Source organism: Amphiura filiformis, chromosome 7, assembly GCF_039555335.1.
Source record: "Amphiura filiformis chromosome 7, Afil_fr2py, whole genome shotgun sequence".
NCBI lineage: Eukaryota > Metazoa > Echinodermata > Ophiuroidea > Amphilepidida > Amphiuridae > Amphiura > Amphiura filiformis.
The window spans coordinates 1,745,720-1,771,150 of record NC_092634.1 but is presented as its reverse complement, the minus strand read 5'-3'; the positions used below and the strand labels follow the sequence as shown (position 1 = coordinate 1,771,150).

The 25,431-nt window shown below is 37.0% G+C and overlaps 2 protein-coding genes across 2 annotated transcripts; both read left to right on the top strand.

The window, feature by feature from the left end:
• The first annotated feature begins 136 nt into the window (after window positions 1–136).
• On the top strand, window positions 137–14,657 carry LOC140156549 (metabotropic glutamate receptor 3-like). Its single transcript, XM_072179488.1, has 4 exons — window positions 137–586; window positions 12,102–13,229; window positions 13,775–14,542; window positions 14,629–14,657. The coding sequence occupies exons 2-4, from the start codon at window positions 12,236–12,238 to the stop codon at window positions 14,655–14,657; spliced, it is 1,791 nt and encodes a 596-aa protein (XP_072035589.1). The 5' UTR covers window positions 137–586; window positions 12,102–12,235.
• LOC140156614 (metabotropic glutamate receptor 2-like) lies at window positions 14,541–20,601 on the top strand. The gene is made up of 3 exons (XM_072179548.1): window positions 14,541–14,680; window positions 15,346–15,581; window positions 16,960–20,601. Exons 1-3 carry the CDS (start codon window positions 14,671–14,673, stop codon window positions 17,536–17,538), a joined length of 825 nt encoding a protein of 274 aa, XP_072035649.1. The 5' UTR covers window positions 14,541–14,670; the 3' UTR covers window positions 17,539–20,601.
• Window positions 20,602–25,431: the final 4,830 nt, after the last annotated feature.

Here is a 25,431-nt window from a genome sequence, read left to right as displayed (position 1 = left end):
TCGCCTTAATTTCAAGCTATAGGCCTAAGGCAATTTCAATATGTGACAAGAACTCCCGGGAAGAACTCACGTGTACAAAAGAACTCACCACTATCAGTATTCAATAATTATTATCCAAGTTCTTCAAGTTCATATTTCGAGCAATTGAGTATTGACCACTGAGAGGGCTCGTTACTTCTGCACTATGAAAGTACACGGGCCTGTCCATTGGTAGAAAGTGGATCGCTCGAGAGCGGCAGGAATATTGTTGACTATAAAACTGCTGTGAATACAAGCAGACGACGCATCAGGTCTCGCTCTCTCGATCTACAATAATACAAGTTCTGCAAAGCCTTGCTATGTAATATACCGTACATACTTGCATGGCATGTAGTCCAATTTGCTTCATTTAACAAGACCTCGCAAATCTTAAGGTCATCTTGCTTTCACATTTCGTCGATAACAATGAGAAAAATTCATACCTGTTGTTCTGCAATGTATACCGTAGTACTTCTACTGCTGAATAAATGGGAATCATGTTTGTGCACGGCTGACAACAGGATTTTGCAATGTCAGTGAGCGAAGCTTTTACTTCGGAGCTTTTCATGTAAGTATTCACACTTTTAATGTATAATTGTTTTTAAAATTAAATTAAAACCTGCAACACTTGAAATTTCCCTCTTTTTAATACACTGTGAGCTGTGTATTATATTTCCAATGATTTTTATTGTACAACGCCGTTATTGTTGTCAAATCATTTAATATTCATATTGCACTAAAGATATACGTGTGGTGAACTGCACAAAAACTCGGTGTTTCATATTTTTGTCATAGTAGCCTACTACTACTAGTAGGTTAGCCTCTTTGATTCAGAATTTAAGGTGAAATGTCATTATAGCCAGGAGCAAGGTGGGTGTAAGTATGTTATACGTTGCACTTAGAAGGGTGAGGTTGGGGGCTGGGGCTAGTATAAAGTTCAGTCGAAGTCGACTCATTTTACTGGGCCAATTAGGCTAGTAGCCTAGCTACTGTCATGATTGTATAAGTTTTAAAATTCAATCCATGTGTTTTTCTGTTTGTCTGTCATGTTTGTTTGTTGTTGTTTCGGGGGGTGATTTTGTCACTATTTATTATGCATGACTGTCGCTGTCAGTTAGATTCGAGACAGAGCATTAACCCATATGACTGCTCCTTGGCTGTTCAAATGGACCAAAACAGAAATAAAATTCATAAAGAGGCGTAAATCAGGCATGCCAAACCCGATTACCCGAACAAATCTTTTAATATCCATTTTTTTTTGCCGTTTATTTATTTATTTATTTATTTATTTATTTATTTATTTATTTATTTATTTATTTATTTATTTATTTATTTATTTACTTATTTATTTTTTTCTTATTTATTTTTCTTATTTATTTTATTTATTTATTTATTTATTTATTTGTTTGTTTATTTAAATTTGTTTGTTTGTTTATTTATTTATTTATTTTTTTATTTAGACGGTGCTTGCTCTTGTGTTTTCAAAACACTGACCCAAGAATTTTATATTTAAAAAAACCTATCCCATCGGGATAGTTGTAAAATGTACGATTTAATTTTATTAAAATTTGGTATACTTCCTGATTAATATTAGAATTTGAATTGAAGAAGGCCTATGTAAGAATGAGAATAATTGTGTTAATATGACTAATATTTACATTGTTCATCTTTTGACGTTCAAGTAGGCCACACAAAACACAACAAAGACACCTGAATTTGACCGCTTTTGAATAGCTGTCAGTCGCTATGCAAAGTGATTGAGTGCATTATTAAAATTCATATTCTTTTGTACTAAAAATACCGTATATACCTAAAGATTTATGGAATTGTTTGGACCAGTTTTATATATTAGCTTATATTGCTCACACATACCAAGTTAACGTGAAATATAGTCATATTAATTGTGTGCAAGTTTGTTTGTTGAGGTTGGGTTTCTATAAAATCCAAATCTGTTTTTTTTTCCTTCAAATGGGTCTACTTAAATATATATGCACGGTCAACTTTATCCTAATTTAATTCCAACCAGACCAAAGCGTATTTCCACACGGAATGACATTAAAATGAACGCTTTAATGCATGCAGTCCTTGGCTGCAGTTTGATTTAATATACCTTGTAATACATGTTTACCAAAAAAAAATCGAAAAAAAGAATCGAAACTTGGTGCGACTACGTGAATTTAATCAGATTACGCCGTGCAATTTCGGTGAAAATCTAATCAGGTCACGCCGTGTACAATTGCTTGAGATGTTTTAACATCTCAAACATCCTCCCCCCAAAAAAATACACTAGTTGGATTAAAAAATATATATTATCATGTTTTTTATTTTAATGGCAATATAAGACAAATTTTAATTTACAATTTGAGTTACAATTTAAAATATGGGCAATTATAATTACACAAAAAGACTCGGAGCTAGTCAAGAATGCACAACCTAAAATTATTTGTACAAATCTCTGGGCTTAATTGTCACAGTATAATAAAAAACAGTTGTAAACGCGCGTTTTTGGTCCTTATTTCCAAAGATTACCCAAATATTACCATTTGACTTGATTGCCAGTTAGACAACTAAAGGATTTAGGATTAAGCGCTTCGTTTTACAAAACAAGATTTATTTTTGAATCTGGAGTTGTATAGACCCATGCACACTTCCTCTTTTGAGAAGTTTATTTTCCTTCATCAAGTTCAGTGTCATGAGAGTCCCTGGCCGGATCACGTCAAAAGGTCATTTTATTCATTGTTTAATTTAAAAGTGCATGACGTATATTAGTTTAATCAGTTTAACTAGAGCGGTTACCGGACCATAGCTGAACCATGGCTTAAGGATATTACGGTACCCCAGGTGGGAAAATTATTTCTATAGCATACCGTATTCTTTACTAAATTTGTTCTTTTTCATTTGATACCACTTTGGAGGTCATACCTTCTTAGTATTTTGAGACATTAAAAGGACCCATATGAATATTGACTCAGGTCTTATGATGAGTGTCACCCCCGGGTGTGGAAATATTTTTATTATATTCTTTACTTTCCTTATATCTTATTCTTTCATTTGACACCACTCAGGGTACATACCTTCGTGGCATTTCGAGATATGTCCATTTCAGACCTAAAGGTTAGTCAGTAAGTTAGCAAGTAAGCAAGTAACTAGCAAACACAAAACGTATTTAAAAGATTTTAAACGGGTTATATTTTAGGTTTGGTTTTGGTAAAAAACTTTTAATAACATTTATAATGTAGGGTTTTATGAAGGTCATGAAAACGTTTTAAAACGTTTTGTAAGAAAATACACTACAAAAAAAACCACATTTTAGAATGTTGTCAAAATGTTATTGTAAAATGTTTATTATTATTATTTATTTATTATTGGGTTTTTTTGCAAACATTTTTTGCCGAATATATCGTCAACACAAAAATAACATTATGTTAGCATATTTTGCAGTACGTTTCAGGAATTATTTGTGAATGTTATTAAAACGTTATACCCTTTATATAACCCACCATTTAAACGTTTTCTGACAGTTTCTTCTAACCTTTTGCGAATAATGTAACGTGTGTTTTTGCTGGGAACATACACTATTATAGGCTGATATGGTTCACCAAAAACATAAGAAGCCCATCCAGCAAACACAAACATTTTGCCGAAAACTTTTAAATGTCGGGTTATAGGCATAAAGATTATATAACGTTTTAATTAATACATACAGAAACATTTTTGAAAATTTGATGCAAAACATTCCAACATTGTTATTAAAACAAAACATGTAAAAATATTTTAAAATGTTTTGCGAAAATGTTTACGAAAAAGTGTCTCGACAACATTTTTACAATGTTGATGTATAAAATTTCACTCTAATAAAGATACAGGCATTATTCATGGAAAGAAATGGAATTTCACTCTTTCTAGAGTGAAATGCACTCTCTCCAGAGTCAATTTTAGAAGAGTGAACAGGGCGTTCAATTCTCTTTGAAGTGAAATTTCACTACGGAATGATACTCCGTTAAAATAGGCCTATACATATTAGAGAGTAATTTCTCTTCAAGTATAAGCCTATATGGTTTGAGTTTTGCATGTGTTTTCTGTACTTTCGTTTTTCTAAACGTAAAAAAGTGGTTCGGCGACAAAAAGGTTTCCCACTTATCTCATTCTTGAATGGACATGAACCGTATACTCTACGATCATAATGACTATAATATTACCGTGAAGATGCGCATGGCCTGGATTCAAATATGATATCAATTACACTTGAAATTGACAACGCAGAGTATCAAATTGAATATCTAGGGTTACATTAACAGAGAATACCGCTTTTATGTGCGCGTACTTTTCTCGTCAATGACACAGATGATTTGAAATACTAATTATACTAATACTCCAAGACGCCAAAAAGAATGGAAAACCGATTGTGACAACGTGGCTTGACCTACAAAATGCACATGGTACCGTGCCACACAACCTCATCCAGTTTGCGTTACACTGGCACCATGTTCCCGACCACATCAGGAAGATGATCTTTAACTATGATGAAAGCTACATCTATGTAAAGACTAAGGAATGGACAACAGATTGATACACTGCAGCATAGGAGTATTCCAGGGATACCCACTATCTTGCATCCTATTCCTGTCAGTATTCAATATTTGCCTTGATCTTCTTGTCAACACAGCCATCTGGGATACTGCATGAAGGATTCATCCATCAAATCTTCAGTCAAAGCTTATGCTGATAACTATACTCTAACTGCAAGAAACCCAGAAGACTGTCAGAAACTGGTCAACGTCGTTAATGACTTCGCCGATCAATGAAGGCAAAGCCAAGCAAATGTCGATCCCATGCCATGAAGAGTTGTCCCAAATAAGAAACAAAAGCAAGAGGGACATAAAACCCAATATGTGGCATACGATCCAAAGTTGACTATAGATGGAGAAGAGATTGCATATCCACGACCAACCCATGCGATTCCTCGGTAAGCGTATCTTCAAAGATCTGAAAGATAAGGAAAACAGAGAGTCTGTAAAGCAGAAACTAACAGACATGCTGACAAAGACAGACAAAAGCCTAGGCCTACTCAATGGAATCATGAAGATGAAGATGTGGATATATACTAATGCAATCCAACCCAAACGCTACTAATTCAACGACGTGACTCGAGAGAGCATTTTTTCCTTGTGTTCATTATGCTCATCATGCTCATAGAGGTAAATGATTTTCAGCAAAATTTGAAGGGATGACCACTGACCAACCAACCCATTTTGTTGATGTGGCTTGAATGACTCACATGTGAGTAAGCAAACCTAACTGATGTTTTTAAAGCAAAGTCATCAAGACCCCAAGCCACAATCTCTCAGAAATGTTGTCCAAGAACATATTTTCAACATACATGAAGTTGATGGTCTGACATTGGTTTTCAGGGGGTCAAAATGTACAAAAAATGTACAATTGGGGTTTTGCATGGGTAATATCTCAGCTAAAAGTATTCTAATAGGCTCAATATGGGAAAGAGTAAAGGGCAAAGAGTAAAGGGCTCCATGGCTGGCAAAAAAAATGGACAGTAAAATTATTTTTACTTTTGGAGTTCTGACCCCCCGAAGTTGGTCCTGGATGGACGAAGTTGCATTTTGAGGGCCCGATATCTTTTAAAGTAAAGGAGTTACATTTTTTGATGCCAGATTTGAATTCTACACAAAAAAGTACCCCAGGATACATATACTTTTCAAAGTTGTAGGGGGTTCCCTTTATACATTTATGGACCTCCAAACATCGTCTTTCGCGTCGCGACACATTTTTTACGCTGACCCCCCTAAATTTTCAAATTGATGCCACGGGAAAACGAAATGGAGTATGAAGCTCAAGTTTTCAGGATTTTACTTTCTCATCAATATCTACCACCACGCAGAAAAAGAACAAAATTGAAGAGGTGCTGTGGTGCACATATCCCTGGAGTTGACATGGATTGGCTCAGATGTAAAAAAAAAACAATGGAAAATTGAAGATGATATCAGTATCTTAAATAAGCTATAATAGTTAATGATGATTTTGATTTGTGAAATCTTTATTGAGGAATTTAAACTACTTCAGTGGCAACCACTGCTTTCCAAATAGGCCCTCATACAATGATATTGTACATAATTTTTACAGAATATTTATAACATAACATGATAGGCATACACAAAAACATCAGTACTAATAATGGTGAAAATAAATACATCATAAAGTACATGACCGATTCTTTTCCCTGTGTATTGATCAAGAATAACGATTAAGCATAATTAATTTGATCTCGTAGTAGTCTGCAAGGCTTGAATATTTATATCAGTGGCGTAGCGTGAGTCATCCGAATGGGGGGAGGGCGCCGGGTCTGATAGGGGGGAGGGGGGGGCACAAGCCGTTTTTGGCAATTTTCCTACGGGATTTTCTAAATTTTGCAATCGATTGGGGGCCCGTGCCCTATGACGCTACGCCACTGATTTATGTTCCAGTGTATGATGCTTAAGCCTCTTTTCTTGTTTGTATGATTATTAGGGAGTGTTCATTAATACTTTGGTAGGGGGGGCTGGTCTTCCTCAAATTGTTTGCTCGAAAACTTTTTTGACCCCCCCTCGATGGACCGCTAAACTTTTTGAACCCCTACTTTGACAGACAAAACTTTTTGCCCCCCCCCCATTTTCGTATAACAAACATTATACTTTATAGTGTTGTTTCCAGTGGTGTGGTATCTGGGTCACATATGTGAGGGAGGAAAATGTTTGAACCATTCCCGGTGGGACAATTGCGCATGAAATACAAGCACAAGGGAATTTTCATTAAATGATACTTAATTTAGATTTGTCCCAAATCAGGGTGTTTATCTGATTTTACAGTGATACGGAAACAGAGGATTTATTTGGAGGTTCATAGGCACAGCAGCAAAACAGTTGACCATATTGAACCTTGAATGGTCAAATATTGTTAAAATTTAACTAATTTATGCAAAAAGCTATGAGATTAATTTGGTCAAAATCACGCAAATGTAGGCCTACACAGGCATCAGTTTTGACGCCCTAAGACCGTGGCACCTGGGCCTGTGCCCACCCAGGCTGCCCTATGGTAAATCTAACCATGAGCCTGCGCCTGTGTACAAAATAATTTTGCAATGAGAAATAGTACACTGAAGTGTGTAGTTTACGTTTAAAGAAATCCAATTTATTTGCAATATTTTCTTGATTTAGTTGTATTTTGATCAGATTGATACATAATCATGTTTGTAGCCTACTTTGTAGAGATATAATATTCTATGATAAATGATAGTATTTCTTAGACCAACCAACCCAGATGTTGCATGTTGCTGATCATCTTTAATGTTATATTAATTAAAAGACATGTGTACACTAAATGCCATCATTTTTTCGAACAAAAGCACTGAAAACCCAAACTTGCCCATGTTAAAAGTGATATAGAGGGTCTCAATGCGCGCGAAACGCGCAAAAACTTTGGGTTTTAAAGTGGAAAACTTTTTTGGCCCCCCTTTCCTACCACCTAACACTTTTTGGTCCCCCCTCTTTTAAGGGCCAAAACTGTTTTGGTCCCCCCGCCCTTTTTACCAGCCCACCCCACCAAAGTATTTCTGAACACTCCCTTAGGCTGACGGGTATAAGCACTCAGACAAAGAACATCAATATGATAGCGATACCGTTGTATTTTACGTCAGGGTCAGTCCATGTCGAAACAGATTGAGTGTACACCCACCCTCTTGGATTTTGCTCTCCTTTGGCTCAGGGGTACCTTTCATGGATCCCTAGGTGAGGTCACAAGAAAAAATTCAAATTCCATTTCGTTTGCGAATGGCGGGCAATCAAAGTTTGGCGACCTCGACCAAAATTGTGAATTTAAGGGTCCAAATGACAAAGTGCTCTCTTTGAGGGGCACTTTCTTCTTAATTGAATCAGTTGTGATCATCTTTTTGAATGTGGTCACTCACTGGCTGTGTCTGAAATACCTAATGCCAAAAAAGATAGATTTCGGAATTTCGTTGGGATTTCAGAGGGGTCAAAATCAGCACTTCGTACTGTTCAATCAAATTATCTTGATTTTGAAGGACCCATGATAATGTCACAGTGCACTTATAGGTCCTAATTATGTTCAGAATGGATTAACCATATGCCAATGTCTATGAGCAATTCAAAAAAAGAGAAATTTCTAGACCCCTACAGAATTTTAGGCCACCCCTAAAGTGGTTCAGCCACAAATGGCACTTAAAGTCTGCAAATTTTGACCCCTAATAACTTTAGGTGTACACCAGATATGAATTTCTAGTCTTTTGCATCTGAAAGAATGTAGTTTAATGTTACTAGGAACATAAGATTTGTTTTGTATTTTTTGTGTTTTAGTATTAAGTTGACGCTTTCAAAAATAGTCATTTTTGCCTAACATACCATGCATACAGGATACGGTACAAAATGCCAATTTTAGTATGATATTTTTTTATATTTTTGATCACTTTATAGCCATTTGTATTATTTATCCTGATATTTCAAGTTGCTCTTGAGTCAAGTAATAAGAAAAAACTACTTTCTAATCCTCTGTATGGATTTTTATAATCAAAATGCACTTCCTGGCAACGATGCACATAAAGTACAGGTTATGGGGGTCAAATTTTCAGAATGCTCCCAATTATGTCAAGTAATATATCAAATTACTCGTATGGTCATGAGGATTCCAAAATGTATAGTTTGTTATGTGTCAGACCTTTCAGGAGGGCGCTATGACGAAAAATGTTCATAGGTCAACGACCTTTTGAAAGTATCAAAACACAAAAATACAAAACAAATCTTATGTTCCTAGTAACATAAGACTACATTCTTTCAGATGCAAAAGACTAGAAATTCATATCTGGTGTACACCTAAAGTTATTAGGTGTCAAAATTTGCCGATTTTAAGCGCCATTTGTGGCTGAACCACTTTAGGGGGGCCTAAAATTCTGTAGGGGGTCTAGAAATTTCTCTTTTTTGAATTGCTCATAGACATTGGCACATGGTTAATCCATTCTGAACATAATTAATTTGACCCCCTCTGAAATCCCAACGAAATTCCTAAATCAATCTTTTTTGGCATTAGGCATTTCAGACACAGCCAGTGAGTGACCACATTCAAAAAGAGGGTCACAACTGATTTAATTAAGAAGAAAATGCCTCTCAAAGAGAGCGCTTTGTCATTTGGACACCTTAAATTCCCAATTTTGGTCAAGGTCGCCAAACTTAGATGGCCCGCCATTCGGAAACGAAATTGAATTTGATTTTTTTTTTCTTGTGACCTCACCTAGGGGTCCATGAAAGGTACCCCTGAGCCAAAGGAGAGCATAATCCAAGAGGGTGGGTGTACACTCAGTCTGTTTTGACATGGACTGACCCGTCAGTGATGCTATGATGTTTTAGAGTCATATACCAGTTCCAACCTCCAACGAATAACTGCTACATGTGTAGTTCTCACCTCTTCTTTAAACGAGAGAGATACGCAGTATTTAATAAATCAAACTGAATTACGCTATATGAGCATCATCATTTACAGAATATTATTTTTAACATTCAAATCCAATAGTAAACTTTTGAAAGAATCAATGAGGCCCTATTTGCATGGTATCATGGTTATAGGCCTAGGCATATATTTGTGATCATTTATTAAATTTTCTACCAAAACTTTATAATAATGTTCAATTCTAGACCTGAACAATACCAACAGCTATCACACTAGTAAATACGTAATTTTTAAAGCTATATTTAACGTAGATTTCCGTTTCTTTATCAACTTATTCATCTTTTTTTTCCTTTTTTTTTTTTGTCATTTCTTTTTTATAAACTGTATATTTGTGTTCAAATTGAGGGCGCTATTTACAAATATTTAAAATTTATATTTAATTTTTTTAGCTGTTTTTAACGTAGATTTCCGTTTCTTTTTCAACTTTTTTTTTTTTTTTTTTTTTTTTTTCTTCTTTTTTTCTTTTTTTTTTTTTTTTTTTTTTTTTTTGTGGTCATTTCTTTTATAAACTGTATCTTTGCGTTCAAATTGAAGGCGCTATTTACAAATATTTGAGATTTAATTTAACCAAATAATATAAATTATTCCTTAAATTTCATGATAAAAGGTTTTTGAAAATTTCCTTGCTATTTGTTACCCTTTTTCTGGTGTTTAAATACCACTCTACCAGTGTCTTTACCTTGTAAAGATGAAAACACGATTTAAGATAAATAGCGCCATCAGTGTTCACTTTGTCTTTAAACTGACGTAGTGATCACTAGAAATCTCTTCCTTTCCACGAATTTTAGCCTGGCATGAGCATTATGTCTACGTTTGGTCCTATTACTAGTTCCCAAGCGTGCATATCTACTCGCCAAACAAACACATACCATAACATTACAACAAGCGTACTGGCGTAAATATATTTTCATCGTTTGCCAACAGGGTTATAACACGAAGCGTCTCTATTGGTCATTGATGACAGAACGGAATGAAGAAATCAGGTGTGCATGACATCATTAGCCCTTCCCCGGGCTTTGCCGTTCTTCCATGCCATAACCAATTAAGCGCATACATGTAAATATATCCCTGGCTAGTTCGCCGAAGTGAGGCCATGTATGCAAAATTACTATATATGTACAACTAATTACTATACTACAATGTTTATTTTATACGTGCTCCACAAGTTCAGCTGTTTGCAGAGCTGTTTGTATCAACAAGAATATGAGTTGATATCATATCATATTCGATATGGTAATGTAATTATAGTTGAATGGCCCACATCTCTTATCATGCTTGCTATAGTAAACTCTGTCGCACTTCTGGTCAGTTTCATACCACTATCAATAATTAGATAATTTCATATTATAAAATTAATCAGAATTAAACTAAGCATTTTGAGGGCGATTATTTGTTTCTAATAACAGCAGGCAAATTCAGAGATCATAGGAAAGAAAACGAGCAAGGTACACCTGTGGGGAAACAAGTAAAAAGGCAAAACCAGCACATGTAGACATAAGAAGTAGGTAAAGCAGGCTATCGAACTACTTCTTATGCCTACATTTGCTGGTTTTCGCCCCCCGCCAGGCCCCCTGCATATTGTCTAGGCTGTATTTTACTTGTTTTCCCACATCAAGTTGGTGTACTTTGCTCGTTTTCTTTCCTGTTGTTCATATTCAAGGTATCCTCTTGTATCATTTATTGATCCTTGATGTGTTTTGTGTCCTTGTCCGTTGCATTCAGAGATCATAATATCCAATTGCCCATAGTCTGCATGAAAATTACGATAAACGACCATAAGATAGAAATCCTGCAGTTTTGAAGGATTTATAAATCCAAAAATACTCATACACTCTGTGGTGTCAACAATACTTTGTGCTTCAGGAGCAATATAACTTCAAGTTTGCACTCCAGGAGCATTGTGCTCTAGGAGCACTGTGCTGACGATAACTCACTTTGCCCGTTGGTTTAGGCAAGGAGGTATATTTAAGGCTCAGGTGCTGTCTGCATAATCATTCTCTCCAGTTCATCAAGTTCTGAGAGCATCGCGACTTGTTGCCGCATATATATAATTCTTTAGATATGTCATTTATATATATTAAGTAAATGAAATATTTGAAAAATTATACATAATATGCAGCAACAAGTCGCGATGCTGTCAGAACTTGATGAACTGGATTATAGCCTGATGAAATTTTTTAATGCTCAAACAGAACTATATAGCTTATGTTGGTGGGTAATCAAACATCTGTCACAAATATACACTTGATATGGCCACAGAGTTGTAAGCAGGGATGGAAAGGAAAATAAATAAAATTAATATCGCTACAAAATATTTTATTTACAAGTCAACTGATAAAATATATGCTTCCTGTGCGAATAATTTGATTATATAGCTATGCGAAATTAATATTACTTTACGATAAGGTATTTTGATCACTCCACGCCAAAGCTCTGACTCCACGCCATCGAACTACTGCTCAATGCCGAGTCAATGAGCCCCTCAATTGAAAAGGTAACCTGCATGTATGAAAATACAGGTTTTCTCAATGAATGTGAAATGTTTAATAATGATCCCTTTTTCTCTTTCACAGGCTATATAAGGCAATCATCATCAACCGTTTCCTTGAATCTGAAACAACTCGCCTAACACAGAAGAAGACGAGACGATACCTAACACATTTGATATGTGGTATATGATGTAAATGTAATATTACTGCGAGACAAAATGAGAGAGGAAACAATTATGGCCATGCAATTCATGTGTAGATTTTCGGGTTTCATCCCTGCACGGTTACCATGGTTAATAATGCTTTTATACCACTTTTTGCTACCATCAACCGATGCCTTCATAACAACAAGCATCAATTACACACTGCCAGGAGACATCAATTTAGGCGGCATCATACCTCTCCATACATATAACGAAATGACTGAAAAATGCGGTACTTTACGAAGCGACGCCTTGAAGAAACTAGAAGCTATGGTTTACGCAGTACAACAGATAAACAAAAATACCACGTTGTTGCCAAATGTTACTCTTGGGTTTGAGATCTATGACACGTGCTCCTATGACGCAAGAACTCTACGAGAATGTTTGAATTTCATCCCATCTGCAGATAACCCTGGGGATGGATGTACAAGCAGTTCAGAACCGCGTCAAAAGTTGCCTATAGTTGGTGTTGTTGGTGCGCAGCGGAGTTCTTCAAGCGTCCAAGCAGCTCTTCTGCTCGGAATCTATCATATACCACAAATTTCTTACTTATCCACAAGTGATGAGCTCAGTGATGACATAAGGTTTCCATACTTCCTACGAACAGTTGGACCTGATAGTTACCAAATCCGAGCAATTATTGATATACTTTTACACTTTGATTGGAAGTACGTATCATTTATAAGTTCTGCTGACACATACGGACGAAATGGAAGGAAAGTATTCACTACGCTAGCCGCACAAAATGGCATCTGCGTCGGTCTTTCAGAAACCGTATCTCTTGTTGACTCACGCGGTCGTTACGACAGTCTGGTCAAGGACTTACTAAACATACAACAAGAGTACAGCGCTACGGTTGTGGTACTCTTTATACACCTGGAGATGGCGCAGAATATCTTCTCAGCAGCGACGAGGATGAAAGCGCAGAGGAGATTCATTTGGATTGGCAGTGATAGCTGGGCAAATTATGACGAGGAAGCAGTGATTGGGAACGAGGAAGCAGCTCTAGGTGAGTGAGGAGGGTATATAGGATGTGCGAATAATTTTGAGGTTTTTGTTGGGATCGAGGATTCGTGCTTGGATGGAGATGAGTATATATGAATATTTGTTTTGATTATCTTGAATAAGGATTGGGATGGGTAGCTCCATCATTTTTATACCGTTCTCGATGGTTTTATCGTATTTAAAACATAGAGGGCTCCAACAAGTGTCAAGTGACGTTTAGAAAAGAATATCGTAGGCAACATGAAATGCCTATGAATTATCAGAAAACGGTAAAGGGCGAGATTACCTTCATAATACGTTTAAGACAGTAGAAGTACAACTGATACTTCTACCCTCTGTTAATTTTTACAACTTCTTCTTTGAAGATGCCAGGACAAACTTCCAACAGATGATGGTCTACTTTGTCATAAATATTATAAATAGTATAATGTTGCATGTTCAAATATTTAATGTTTTTTTCAGAGCAAATGTATAACATTATGTGTCAACTGCCACATGGGAATTCGTAATATTTCATATTGAAACGTTTCACATCTTGTATACTTTCAGGATCTTTCACCGTGCTACCTGTGTCTGAAATATCGCCCGAGTTTAACGAGTATTTCCGTTCCCTGACTCCAAATACCTCAAACAACCCTTGGCTTCTGGAGTTCCTTCAATACTTTACAAATTGCACGGATAATTGCGACCAGCCTGGTATCCTTGATATCCTGGACACCGACGTATCCACCCACGAAACACTAGTCATGGATAGCGTTTATGCGTTCGCTTTTGCATTGGATAACATGCGAAAAGATCTTTGCCCTAACGCTATTAGTGGCGTTTGTGATGAAATGAAGTCAGCTGATGGTATCGTATTGCGCGACTATCTTTTGAAAACAAGTTTCATGAGCCCAAATGGTCGTGTAAGCTTCATGCGCAATGGTGATGTTGCAGGGAGATACACTATCAAGTATCTAGAGAAAAATGTCGATGAGAACATGTATAGATTTGTCAAAGTCGGCAAATGGGAAGAAGGAACCAACTTTGAGACAATCATACATGAGGATATCACATGGTACCTTCAGACTAACCGCTCGCCACAAAGTGGGAACGCAGTACCCAAATCAATCTGCAGTGAACCGTGCGGTCATGGAGAACGGATAAACGTAGACATCGATAATTCTTGTTGCTGGACTTGTATTAGATGTTACAAACATGAAGTTGTTACCAATAATGGGACGCATTGTCAATCATGCATAGATGAGGAGATGAAACTTTATGCTTGGCCTAACAAAAATTCCACCGAGTGTCTACCGCTGACAACTAACGACAACAGTTGGTCTTACGCCATTATTGCCGCGTCTGTTGTGGGACTTGTTGTTACCGTTGTGATCATTTGTCTCTACACTTATAACCACGAGAATGCATTAATAAAAGCCTCAAGCCGTGAGCTCTCTTACATCATGTTTGTTGGTAAGTTTCATAGCTGTCGACGTTACGTCGATGATACATTCCTTCCCAAAGTGGTGATCCACTTTCCCTGGAAACTGGTTTCCGGTACTTAACTTCTTATATCTATTTTCCAATCTTTAAAAGCGGATCGTAAAGTAACGTGGCTTAGAAAATATGTCCCCTCCTCTCTGTTCATGACCTTGCTACCTCGTCTTCTTATTTCCATAGCTTCCAGCATTTCTTTTATTTTGCTCCCGCCCAAGGATCTTGGATTCGTCCCAGTTTATCACATAATTTTCCCTGGCGACGTGATCTGAAATCGCTGATTTAATGTTGTACACTTTCAACCAAATAAGGCACTACATGTAGGGTAGGCAGAATCAAAATCCAACCGTATAATCTTTTTAATAGTTTTGGTCTCACGCAATCTAAGATTGAGACTATTATTTAACTGTATCCCCAAAAGACTAAATTAGGCTGGTCGGTTGCACCCTTTACATATTATCTGATCATGGCAAACTTGTTACACCATTGAAATTTCCAAACAATTTTCTGAAAATGGGTACAGCATTGTTTTTATTTTGTTCGTTGCTTAATAATTATTTAGAACATCAGCGGGTGTTGAAAATCAGACATGCATAAACACAATATTAATCTTCTTATCTAATTTGAATGATGATTTCCAGGAATATTTCTTGCCTACTTTACTGCCCTGTTATTTGGTGTCTACCCATCACGTGGCGTGTGTGTCATGCGTGGATTGGGCCAACCGATAGCTACTTCTCTTATCTACGTGCCTCTAGCAGTGAAGACGTTCCGACTGTTCCGCATTTTCAAAGCCAGTGTGAAATCAGCGAAGAGGCCAAAGTTTATTCGTCCGAAATCCCAAGTCATTCTGGCTTTGTCAATCACAACTATACCGGTAAGTGTGACCTTGGCCCTTGCCAATTGAATCTGATTGATGGCAGCGAACAAACCAAATTCTCAAAATTGACTGCCAAAAACCGCATGCACCACACATCTGGACATAACCAAGTACATTCGTCCCCTTTCAATGTGCCAAAATATCATTGGACTCCTTTACATATGCCAGATTTTTAGAACACTAAATAGTCTAATCATGTGGTGCGAGCGCAGCTGTCATGAAGTTGTGCATATTTAAATATTTTCTATGCTCTTTTATCGCATAATATAAAAAATGTTCCGTAAAAATGATGATCGCCCCCCCGCATCTGCTAAAAATGCTTGGCTCACCTTTGAGGCTTGCCAAAACAATTTTTGTCCCCTTCCCTCCCCCTAATTTTATCGCCTGGGCACTATAAGTAGTGTATCAGACTAGCTATGAAGGTAAGTGGTTGATACGTTGATGACACTTTTGTTGTCTTATTATCTCGGTTCTAATGTGAACATGTCAGTACATTAACAGGCAACTTCTACCCAGGAGCTTCAATGGACAAGCAAGAAGCGTTAATAGAAAGGTAGATTGTTCTTTCAAAACCACTGAAGACCAGTCATTATTATTCAGTCACTGGTGCCCATTATTTCTGCCGTCTTGATCATACTGATGAGGCGACTTTCTTCGCACTTGATATGATTATATTATTACCTTCTCACTTTAGGTAGATTATTTGTGTTCGAGAAACTTCATAGCCTCGAATCGGTAATGTTAACCCTACTTCAAAGGGAGAAAAAAATCATTAGTACACCATGTACACTGATTACCTATTGATATCCTTATGCTGTAAAACCTCGTCTACAAGCATAATGGTGTTTTTGATGAAAGCTAGATTAATACGAAACAGCCATAAATATGCCAGTACAATAGATTGGTCTTACAATAATACTTGTTTGTATATGCTTGTATCGGTAATTTATTTGCTCTTGCTTACTTGCTTATGTCGAGTGGTGTCCTCGAACTGTGATGGCCCTCCATATCTTCCTATCTTGCATTGCTGCTGCCATGTCAGTTGTTTCAAATCCGGTGTCTTGTTTCAGGATGTCGACATTATATTAGGGCAGGCCTTCCTTGTTTCCTTTTCCCATAATCATGCCCGTACGCAGGGGGTGCGGGGGTGCGACCGCACCTCCCCAAAAGTATACAAAAAGTCCCAAAATGTAAGAATTTGCGAGCGTAGCGAGCAAAAAAATCTGGTTTTTTACGGGTTTTTGGGGGAAAAGTCAGCACCCCCCCCAAAAAAAATCCTGCGTACGGGCCTGCCCATAATGCTATACTTTTCTCGATGGATGGCGCCTGGATTAAATTAACTTAACCCATTTTACATCTTTTCCAAATGTTGCAGGTACTTTGGACCATCATCTGGTTGTTTGTAGCACCGCCCACGGTAATTCATGACATGCCATACGAGAATGAACCACACCTCCAAGTTGGCTGTTCACGCAATCCTGCTGCCTCCATTGGTATACACGCATGGAACTTAGTCGTCATCCTAGTATGCTCCATACTAGCGTTCCTTACCAGACAATTACCAGAAAACTTTAATGAAACAAAGTTCATTACATTCTGCGCGTTTTGTTCATTTCTTGTATTCTTAGCTTTCTCCACAACGAACATTACAGTGACAGAACTTTACTACAAAGCGGGTTACACGTCATTGGCTTTGATAGTTAATGCAACTATGATTTTATTTTGTTTGTTTTTCGTCAAACTTTACGCTATTTATTTCGTGAAACTTGAAGCTTGGAATGTGAGGAAGCACTCTGGCGAATATCAATCTCAATCTCAGGAAACTCCCGAGAAGGATAATTTAAAGGGTCCTTCTGCAGAGGTTACAATGGAGAATGTACATAATGGTGGGGATAATGCTGACAAGGGACATGTTGCAGATGATAATAATGGCAACACACGTGATTTGAATTGACAACCGAATATAGAGAACTTGGAAATTTATGGGTATTACAATGGTGAATGTACATAATGGTGGGGATAATGCTGACAAGGGACATGTTGCAGATGATAATAATGGCAACACATGTGATTTGAATTGACAACCGAATATAGAGAACTTGGAAATTTATGGGTATTACAATGGTGAATGTACATAATGGTGGGCAATAAGGCTGACAAGGGACATGTTGCAGATGATAATAATGGCAACACATGTGATTTGAATTGACAACCGAATATAGAGAACTTGGAAATTTATGGGTATTACAATGGTGAATGTACATAATGGTGGGGGATAAGGCTGACAAGGGACGTGTTGCAGATGATAATAATGGCAACACATGTGATTTGAATTGACAACCGAATATAGAGAACTTGGAAATGTATGGGTATTACAATGGTGAATGTACATAATGGTGGGGGATAAGGCTGACAAGGGACATGTTGCAGATGATAATAATGGCAACACACGTGATTTGAATTGACAACCGAATATAGAGAACTTGGAAATGTATGGGTATTACAATGGTGAATGTACATAATGGTGGGCAATAAGGCTGACAAGGGACATGTTACAGATGATAATAATGGCAACACACATGATTTGAATTGACAACCGAATATAGAGAACTTGGAAATGTATGGGTATTACAATGGTGAATGTACATAATGGTGGGCAATAAGGCTGACAAGGGACGTGTTGCAGATGATAATAATGGCAACACATGTGATTTGAATTGACAACCGAATATAGAGAACTTGGAAATGTATGGGTATTACAATGGTGAATGTACATAATGGTGGGCAATAAGGCTGACAAGGGACATGTTGCAGATGATAATAATGGCAACACATGTGATTTGAATTGACAACCGAATATAGAGAACTTGGAAATGTATGGGTATTACAATGGTGAATGTACATAATGGTGGGCAATAAGGCTGACAAGGGACATGTTGCAGATGATAATAATGGCAACACACGTGATTTGAATTGACAACCGAATATAGAGAACTTGGAAATTTATGGGTATTACAATGGTGAATGTACATAATGGTGGGCAATAAGGCTGACAAGGGACATGTTGCAGATGATAATAATGGCAACATACGTGATTGAATTCAATATAGAGAACTTGGAAATGTATGGGTATTACAATGGTGAATGTACATAATGGTGGGCAATAAGGCTGACAAGGGACATGTTGCAGATGATAATAATGGCAACACATGTGATTTGAATTGACAACCGAATATAGAGAACTTGGAAATGTATGGGTATTACAATGGTGAATGTACATAATGGTGGGGGATAAGGCTGACAAGGGACATGTTGCAGATGATAATAATGGCAACACACGTGATTTGAATTGACAACCGAATATAGAGAACTTGGAAATGTATGGGTATTACAATGGTGAATGTACATAATGGTGGGGGATAAGGCTGACAAGGGACATGTTGCAGATGATAATAATGGCAACACACGTGATTTGAATTGACAACCGAATATAGAGAACTTGGAAATGTATGGGTATTACAATGGTGAATGTACATAATGGTGGGGGATAAGGCTGACAAGGGACATGTTGCAGATGATAATAATGGCAACACACGTGATTTGAATTGACAACCGAATATAGAGAACTTGGAAATGTATGGGTATTACAATGGTGAATGTACATAATGGTGGGCAATAAGGCTGACAAGGGACATGTTGTTGCAGATGATAATAATGGCAACAAACGTGATTGAATTCAATATAGAGAACTTGGAAATTTATGGGTATTACAATGGTGAATGTACATGGTGGGGGATAAGGCTGAGAAGGGACACGTTGCAAATGGTAATAATGGCAAAACACGTGATTTGAATTCAATCTAGAGATCTTGGAGTTTATGGGTATTACTTTACTTCAGCACATTTCATCCGTGTGTAACGAGGACACACCCTCCCCTCAAGCACACACCTCTTGGAGTCATCTGTTTGTTGGTGTGTTTGTCATGCCAAGTGTACATGTATTACTTTACTTCAGCACATTTCATCCGTGTGTAACGAGGACACACCCTCCCCTCAAGCACACACCTCTTGGAGTCCTGTTCTTGGTGTGTTTGTCATGCCAAGTGTAATACTTTACTTCTGTGCATTCCATCCGTCATGTCCCTGGACTTACAGTGACACAGATTTTCCACAGAGCGGTTTACACGTCAGGCCCGGACTTACCACAAGGTCAGATGGGCCGAACCTTGGGCCCAAAATCCAGGGGCCCAGATTTAGTGGGGCATTGATTTTGGATGAGAAATATAACATGTATAATGTAATTAAAGAGTTTAACTTCAACACTACACTATTTTTCGCTCACCTGGAACGTTTTCACTAGTTCGACTAGCGTCTTCAGCAGATGGTGATGCTGTGATGGTATCTTGTCTACGATCGGGATAACCTTCACTGATGACGTCATATGATTGACAGAATGACGTCATAGGATGTTACGAATATCCACTCGTATATGTATAATGTAGTTTATAGGGATGGGGCAGCGTGTGGGTGTAACACTTGGACTCGGATATGATGCTTTAAATGTTTGCCTGGCCCAGGACCCTGAAAGAGGCAAATGCAACCCTGCACGTCAATAGCTTTAATATTTAATACAACTATTATATTATTTTGTTTGCTTTTCGTCAAACTTTACGCTATTTATTTTGTGTGACTTAAAACGTAGAACGTAAAGAAGCACACTGGCAAATATCAATCTCAGGAAACCCCCCGAGAAGGACAATTTAAAGGGTCCTTCTGCAATAAGGAATGTATAATGGTGGAAATAATGCTGAGAAGAGAGATGTTGCAGTTTTACCAGATGGTATTAATGGTAATACAATCTACATCGTGTAACAATAAAATTTGTACAATTGAATATATGAATACAAAAGCCACCCAAGTCCATACTTTGGCCAAATTGAGTTAAGCATGGGAAAGTGTTGCTATACATAGGCCTGTCATATGTATGAAAGAACAACTCAAATTCATCCTCTGTGTCCATTGAGCATGTGAAAAATAGCATGTATGAAAAAATCACCCAATTCCACGATTTGAGTCTTGTAACACATTGATTGGGTGGTTTTTGTATTCATGTATTCAGTTGCATTTTGACTTCTCAGGAAAAAACTAAAAAAGTTATGGCACAAATATTATATGCACTTTAATCAGTGATATCTTGGCTAAAAGAAGACGTTTAGTTGGTTTCTTTACTAGCTTGGGTTCAAAAGTTATATCCGATTAATTAAATCGTCCAGAAAACGTGTTGGGCCACTTTTGCCACGTTTGGGCATATCAAATTTGAACCGCGTAGATATGCTTATCGTGCATTAAAGAACTGACACAAAAGAATTATAAGTGTTATTTCTTCATATAATTAACATGAACTTAATAATAATATGATATTTCTTTAAAATTTATAAATGAAGTCATGAAATTTCTTTCAAATTAAAATAAAGTACATTAATTTCTCATATCCCTGAGATATCATTGATAAAACTGAGAATAGTTTTTGCATCCGTAAGTACAAAACAATGAAATTTTGAAATTAAGTTCAGCTGGGCTTCTAGCTGTTCTGGGGCGACCACTATTGCTAGCATTTCTGTTAACAAAATCTACATGCTTCTCACAGTTATAAATTATGTATGCCTTGTTGGAAGATGTGAGAAAATGAGCTTTAAACAATCTTATGGTTTCTGCTTGACTCCGTGTGCTACCGAATGTCACAACCATATTAAAAATACGCTCTTCCAACGTTAATTGGGGTTTTAAGTTGTTGATTTCTAGCCACGATTTCTAGTAAATGAGGTTGTTATGTCAGTGCTTAGTTGTGACTTTCAAAAACTCAAGGATTGTGTAATCATTTCTACCACTTCGAATACCCCATTGTTTGAAACTACTTTAGAGCACCGTCCAATTGGTCCATGGTTCAACTCTATTCAGTCACTTTTGTAACACTTAAGCGCTCCACAGACTCCGAGTATTGTACGTACAATATTGTATGCAACATATCTACGTTATTTTATCTATTGCCATTCTATTTCCAGTAATGTTTAAGTTGTAACGAATGTTTGATGACGAAAAATCGATAATATGTTACATGTAATATCTAGTAGAAATATATTATCGATTTTACGTCATCAAACATTCGTTAGAACTTAAACATTACTGGAAATAGAATGGCAATAGATTAAACAACGTAGATATGTTGCATACAATATTGTACGTACAATAAAAAGTCTGAATACTGCTTTAGACAAAAGTGGCCCAAGCGGTTTTAAGACTAGGTTACACAATTGGCCTTATCTTCACTTGTATACCATCGATTTTATTGGAATAAAGCTTACCTGGTGGCTAAAGAAATTATCTTGATAGACATATAAATATCAAACCAAATATTTGTGTCATTCTATTTTCAAAATTGTACAAATTTTATTGTTACACCCTGTAGAAATTTCTGACTATTACTTTAGTTCGGCATGTTTTATCTGTGGATAACGAGTACATAGACCACACAAGCACAACCAGGCCCAACATATATATCCTTGCGTCATTGTGTGTACACACACCCCCTCCCACCCCCACCCCTACGGGTATGCGTCACTTGTAGTTAGTCCAAGGTTGCTCAGATTGATATTCTACAAATTGGGACGTCGCTCGTACGGAGTGACTGAGGCTACTAGTGTGGACACATATTTCAAAACGACAATAAAGGTGCGGTGTGCAGTCATTGATTAACAGTGGACACATCTTTTTGTGAGCCCTACAAATACATGTAGAAGGAGGGCAGACCTTAAATACATACATTTCATAACCCATTTTGAGTCAGACTCCAAATGTACGTGTTATGGAATTGGTGCATTTAAAGTAATATGGGTACAAAAGGAGGATTTGCAAGTACTAGTATTCTCCTTTTCCACCCATACTACTTAAAGCCTTATTATAGCTTTAAGGAACATTGAATACCGTATAGGCCTATGGCTCAAATCAAATAACATTACTAAAGGCTGTTATTCCGTTTTATTAGTGTGTTTTATTTCTTCTTTAACCTGGGACACTCAATCAGTTGAAAACACAATTAATCATCTGTTCTTCCTTGAGAACCCTTCATAATACGCGTATTTAATATAGTCTTCATTTAGCCGGTGATACGTACAGAGCCGTAGCCTTGGTGTACGCTCTTAACCAGCACCAAACAAAAATGCCCATTCGAGAAAAATGAAAACGACAGATAAGATATATATATTTTCAAGTGAATTTTCATGATATAATTCTTCTACTGACGGGATTTGAGCTAACGAAGTATACGTTGAGTTTGGTAAGAACATTCTCTGTGCTAGTTTGAGTCTAATTGAAGTAATGCCATATCTTTTGTGGAATGTATGATACAACAGAATGACAACATTTTACATTAAATGAAAAGTATGTTTAAAAAATAGCAAATCCAAATGTGTTTATAGAAATAATATGTTGCGACCTGAAATTTAAGAATACAGTCAGCAAAACAATAAGGTGCCAGTTAGTTCCACCCCTATATGTATTAAAGACATAATTAGAACAAGTGGTCAATAGCTACATCTGTGAGCCCGTGTTTAAAACATCATTCATTAAAATCGGTCAAGAAATACACAAATCGTTCGGGAACAAGAGAATTATAGCGCCGTTCTTTTCATTAACTAGAACATAAAAGTGCAACTTTTGATTTTGTTACTAACTTGGGTTTAGAACACCATGTCTGTAATTCTCAACCAATTTCAACAAATGAGATCTTAAATCTGGTTTAAGTTGTAACATATATGTGATCCAATCAAACAAAATCAGTCGGAATTCGGAGATATTAAAATTTCAGATTCTTACAGATAGTAAAAACATTCACAAAGTTACATTTTCTAGAAAACCACATTGAAATTGAACAACCAGTTCAAAAGATATGAGCAATTAAAGAGTTTCAAAAACAAAAGGAAATATTTCCTTTGTTTGGCTATATCTCAAAATCAATATTTCCGAGTTCCGACTGATTGTGTTTGATCGCATCACATTATGTCTTTGTTAATGTTTAGGATATAGGCCTACATGAGTAAACATAACTGGTAATTTGTTACTGTCTGTAAAGGAAATTGTAGTATGTTTAATTAGCAGAGACCTTTTCAAGCAACATGAAAGTACTTACAGTAAATTCTGGAATGTGAGCTGAGGATTATGTGTTGATTTTTGTAGTGTCAAAGGTCAGTGAGACTTATTTGGCGATGCGGCTTATATTCCAAGATTTACGGTACACTCCCCAAAAATTCAGGAGGACACGTACTGGAAATAGGATTATTAGTAGCATTGGTTGCTTTTTTAAAGAATATTTTTCAAAGAAAAAATAACCTTTCTTAAATTTGAATTATATTTATTATAATGACAAGTGTTTGTGACGATCTTTAACAATTATTGTTTCTAAGGGAACAAACCAAAAGATCGATGACGTCCTAGCTTGGGGTAAAAATACTCGATTACGCTTGTAAAAAAACATCGGTCTGAAGAATGTATCATAATATATTTTGTAAGCTTTTCTTCATCAAAATGTTTTTTGTATCAAAAACAAACACTGCAAAACCGGAAAATGTGTCTACTAATAGTAATAAATAAATGGAAAATCGTATCTCCGGGTGATACGACATTCTTGCACCATTCTTCATAAGTTAATGCAAGAAGGTCGGTATCTGCGCAGATACGATTTTCTTGCGGAAAATTAGTATAGCATCTAGCAGGTTCGGCGTCGGACAAGTTTGGAACTGTCAAGCTTTCGTCAAGAGTAGCTCTAACCTCTTCAGGACAAAGTACCTAAAAATACAAGTATGCTCCCCTTGCCTACTGGTGGCTCTGAAAAGAGCCGTTCACAGAAGACTGTCCCTTGTCAACAGCGAACAAGCAGACCCCGCCTATATATTAAAGTAAGAGGTTTGGTGGCTCTGAAAAGAGCCGCTCACTGAAGACTGTCCCTTGTCAACAGAGAACAAGCAGACCTCGCCTATCTGCTAAAGTAAAGGTTTGATGGCTCTGTAAAGAGCCATTCACTGAAAACTGGCCCTTGTCAACAGCGAACAAGCAGACCCCCCCCCCGCCTATATATTAAATTAAGAGGTTTGGTGGCTCTGAAAAGAGCCGCTCACTGAAGACTGTCCCTTGTCAACAGAGAACAAGCAGACCTCGCCTATCTGCTAAAGTAAAAGGTTTGATGGCTCTGTAAAGAGCCATTCACTGAAAACTGCCCCTTGTCAACAGAGAACAAGTATACCTCGCATATCTACTGAAGTATAAGAATGCACACCAGTAAGTACAAGTCTCCTACACCCTGGGAGAATAAAAATCATTGTTTCAAACGAGGAAACGTGCAATACGACTAAATTAAATCCATTAGAAAAGGCTTAAAACCCAACTATTAGGCCCTGATTCATATTTAATCCTCATTTAGGCCTGGGAAATAGATTGTCTGTAAAAAATGAGCAGGATCTGACTTTTTATGACAATTTGGCTAAACTTTCAAAATGTGTTACATTTCAGAAACACCAAGCTATTCGTGATGCATGCATGGCGTACGCTGTATGGGCTATAGGGTGATCTAGTCGGCATTTTTCTGGAAAAAATGCTGGACTCTGTATATAATTTCTACAATGGGTGACTTCATCTGACCTTCGACTTGCAGAAAGGGTAAGTTTTGAAGAACTGAGTCGCTCTGGAGTCAAGAAAATTACGTTTTCCTGGACCCTGTTTGTACATAAAGTCAATGGGGGCTAATTACTGGTGTGCACCCATAAGGGACCGTTCACAAACACTTGTTAGGGGGCCTG

Bases quoted from the DNA above. Each gene is read 5' to 3' on its own strand.
- LOC140156549 (XM_072179488.1), top strand. From the start codon at position 12,236: ATGAGAGAGGAAACAATTATGGCCATGCAATTCATGTGTAGATTTTCG. The intron at 13,230-13,774 runs GTGAGTGAGGAG...GTATACTTTCAG, and splicing joins GAACGAGGAAGCAGCTCTAG to GATCTTTCACCGTGCTACCT. The intron at 14,543-14,628 runs GTTGGTCTTACG...TATAACCACGAG, and splicing joins GCTGACAACTAACGACAACA to AATGCATTAATAAAAGCCTC.
- LOC140156614 (XM_072179548.1), top strand. The intron at 15,582-16,959 runs GTAAGTGTGACC...CAAATGTTGCAG, and splicing joins TGTCAATCACAACTATACCG to GTACTTTGGACCATCATCTG.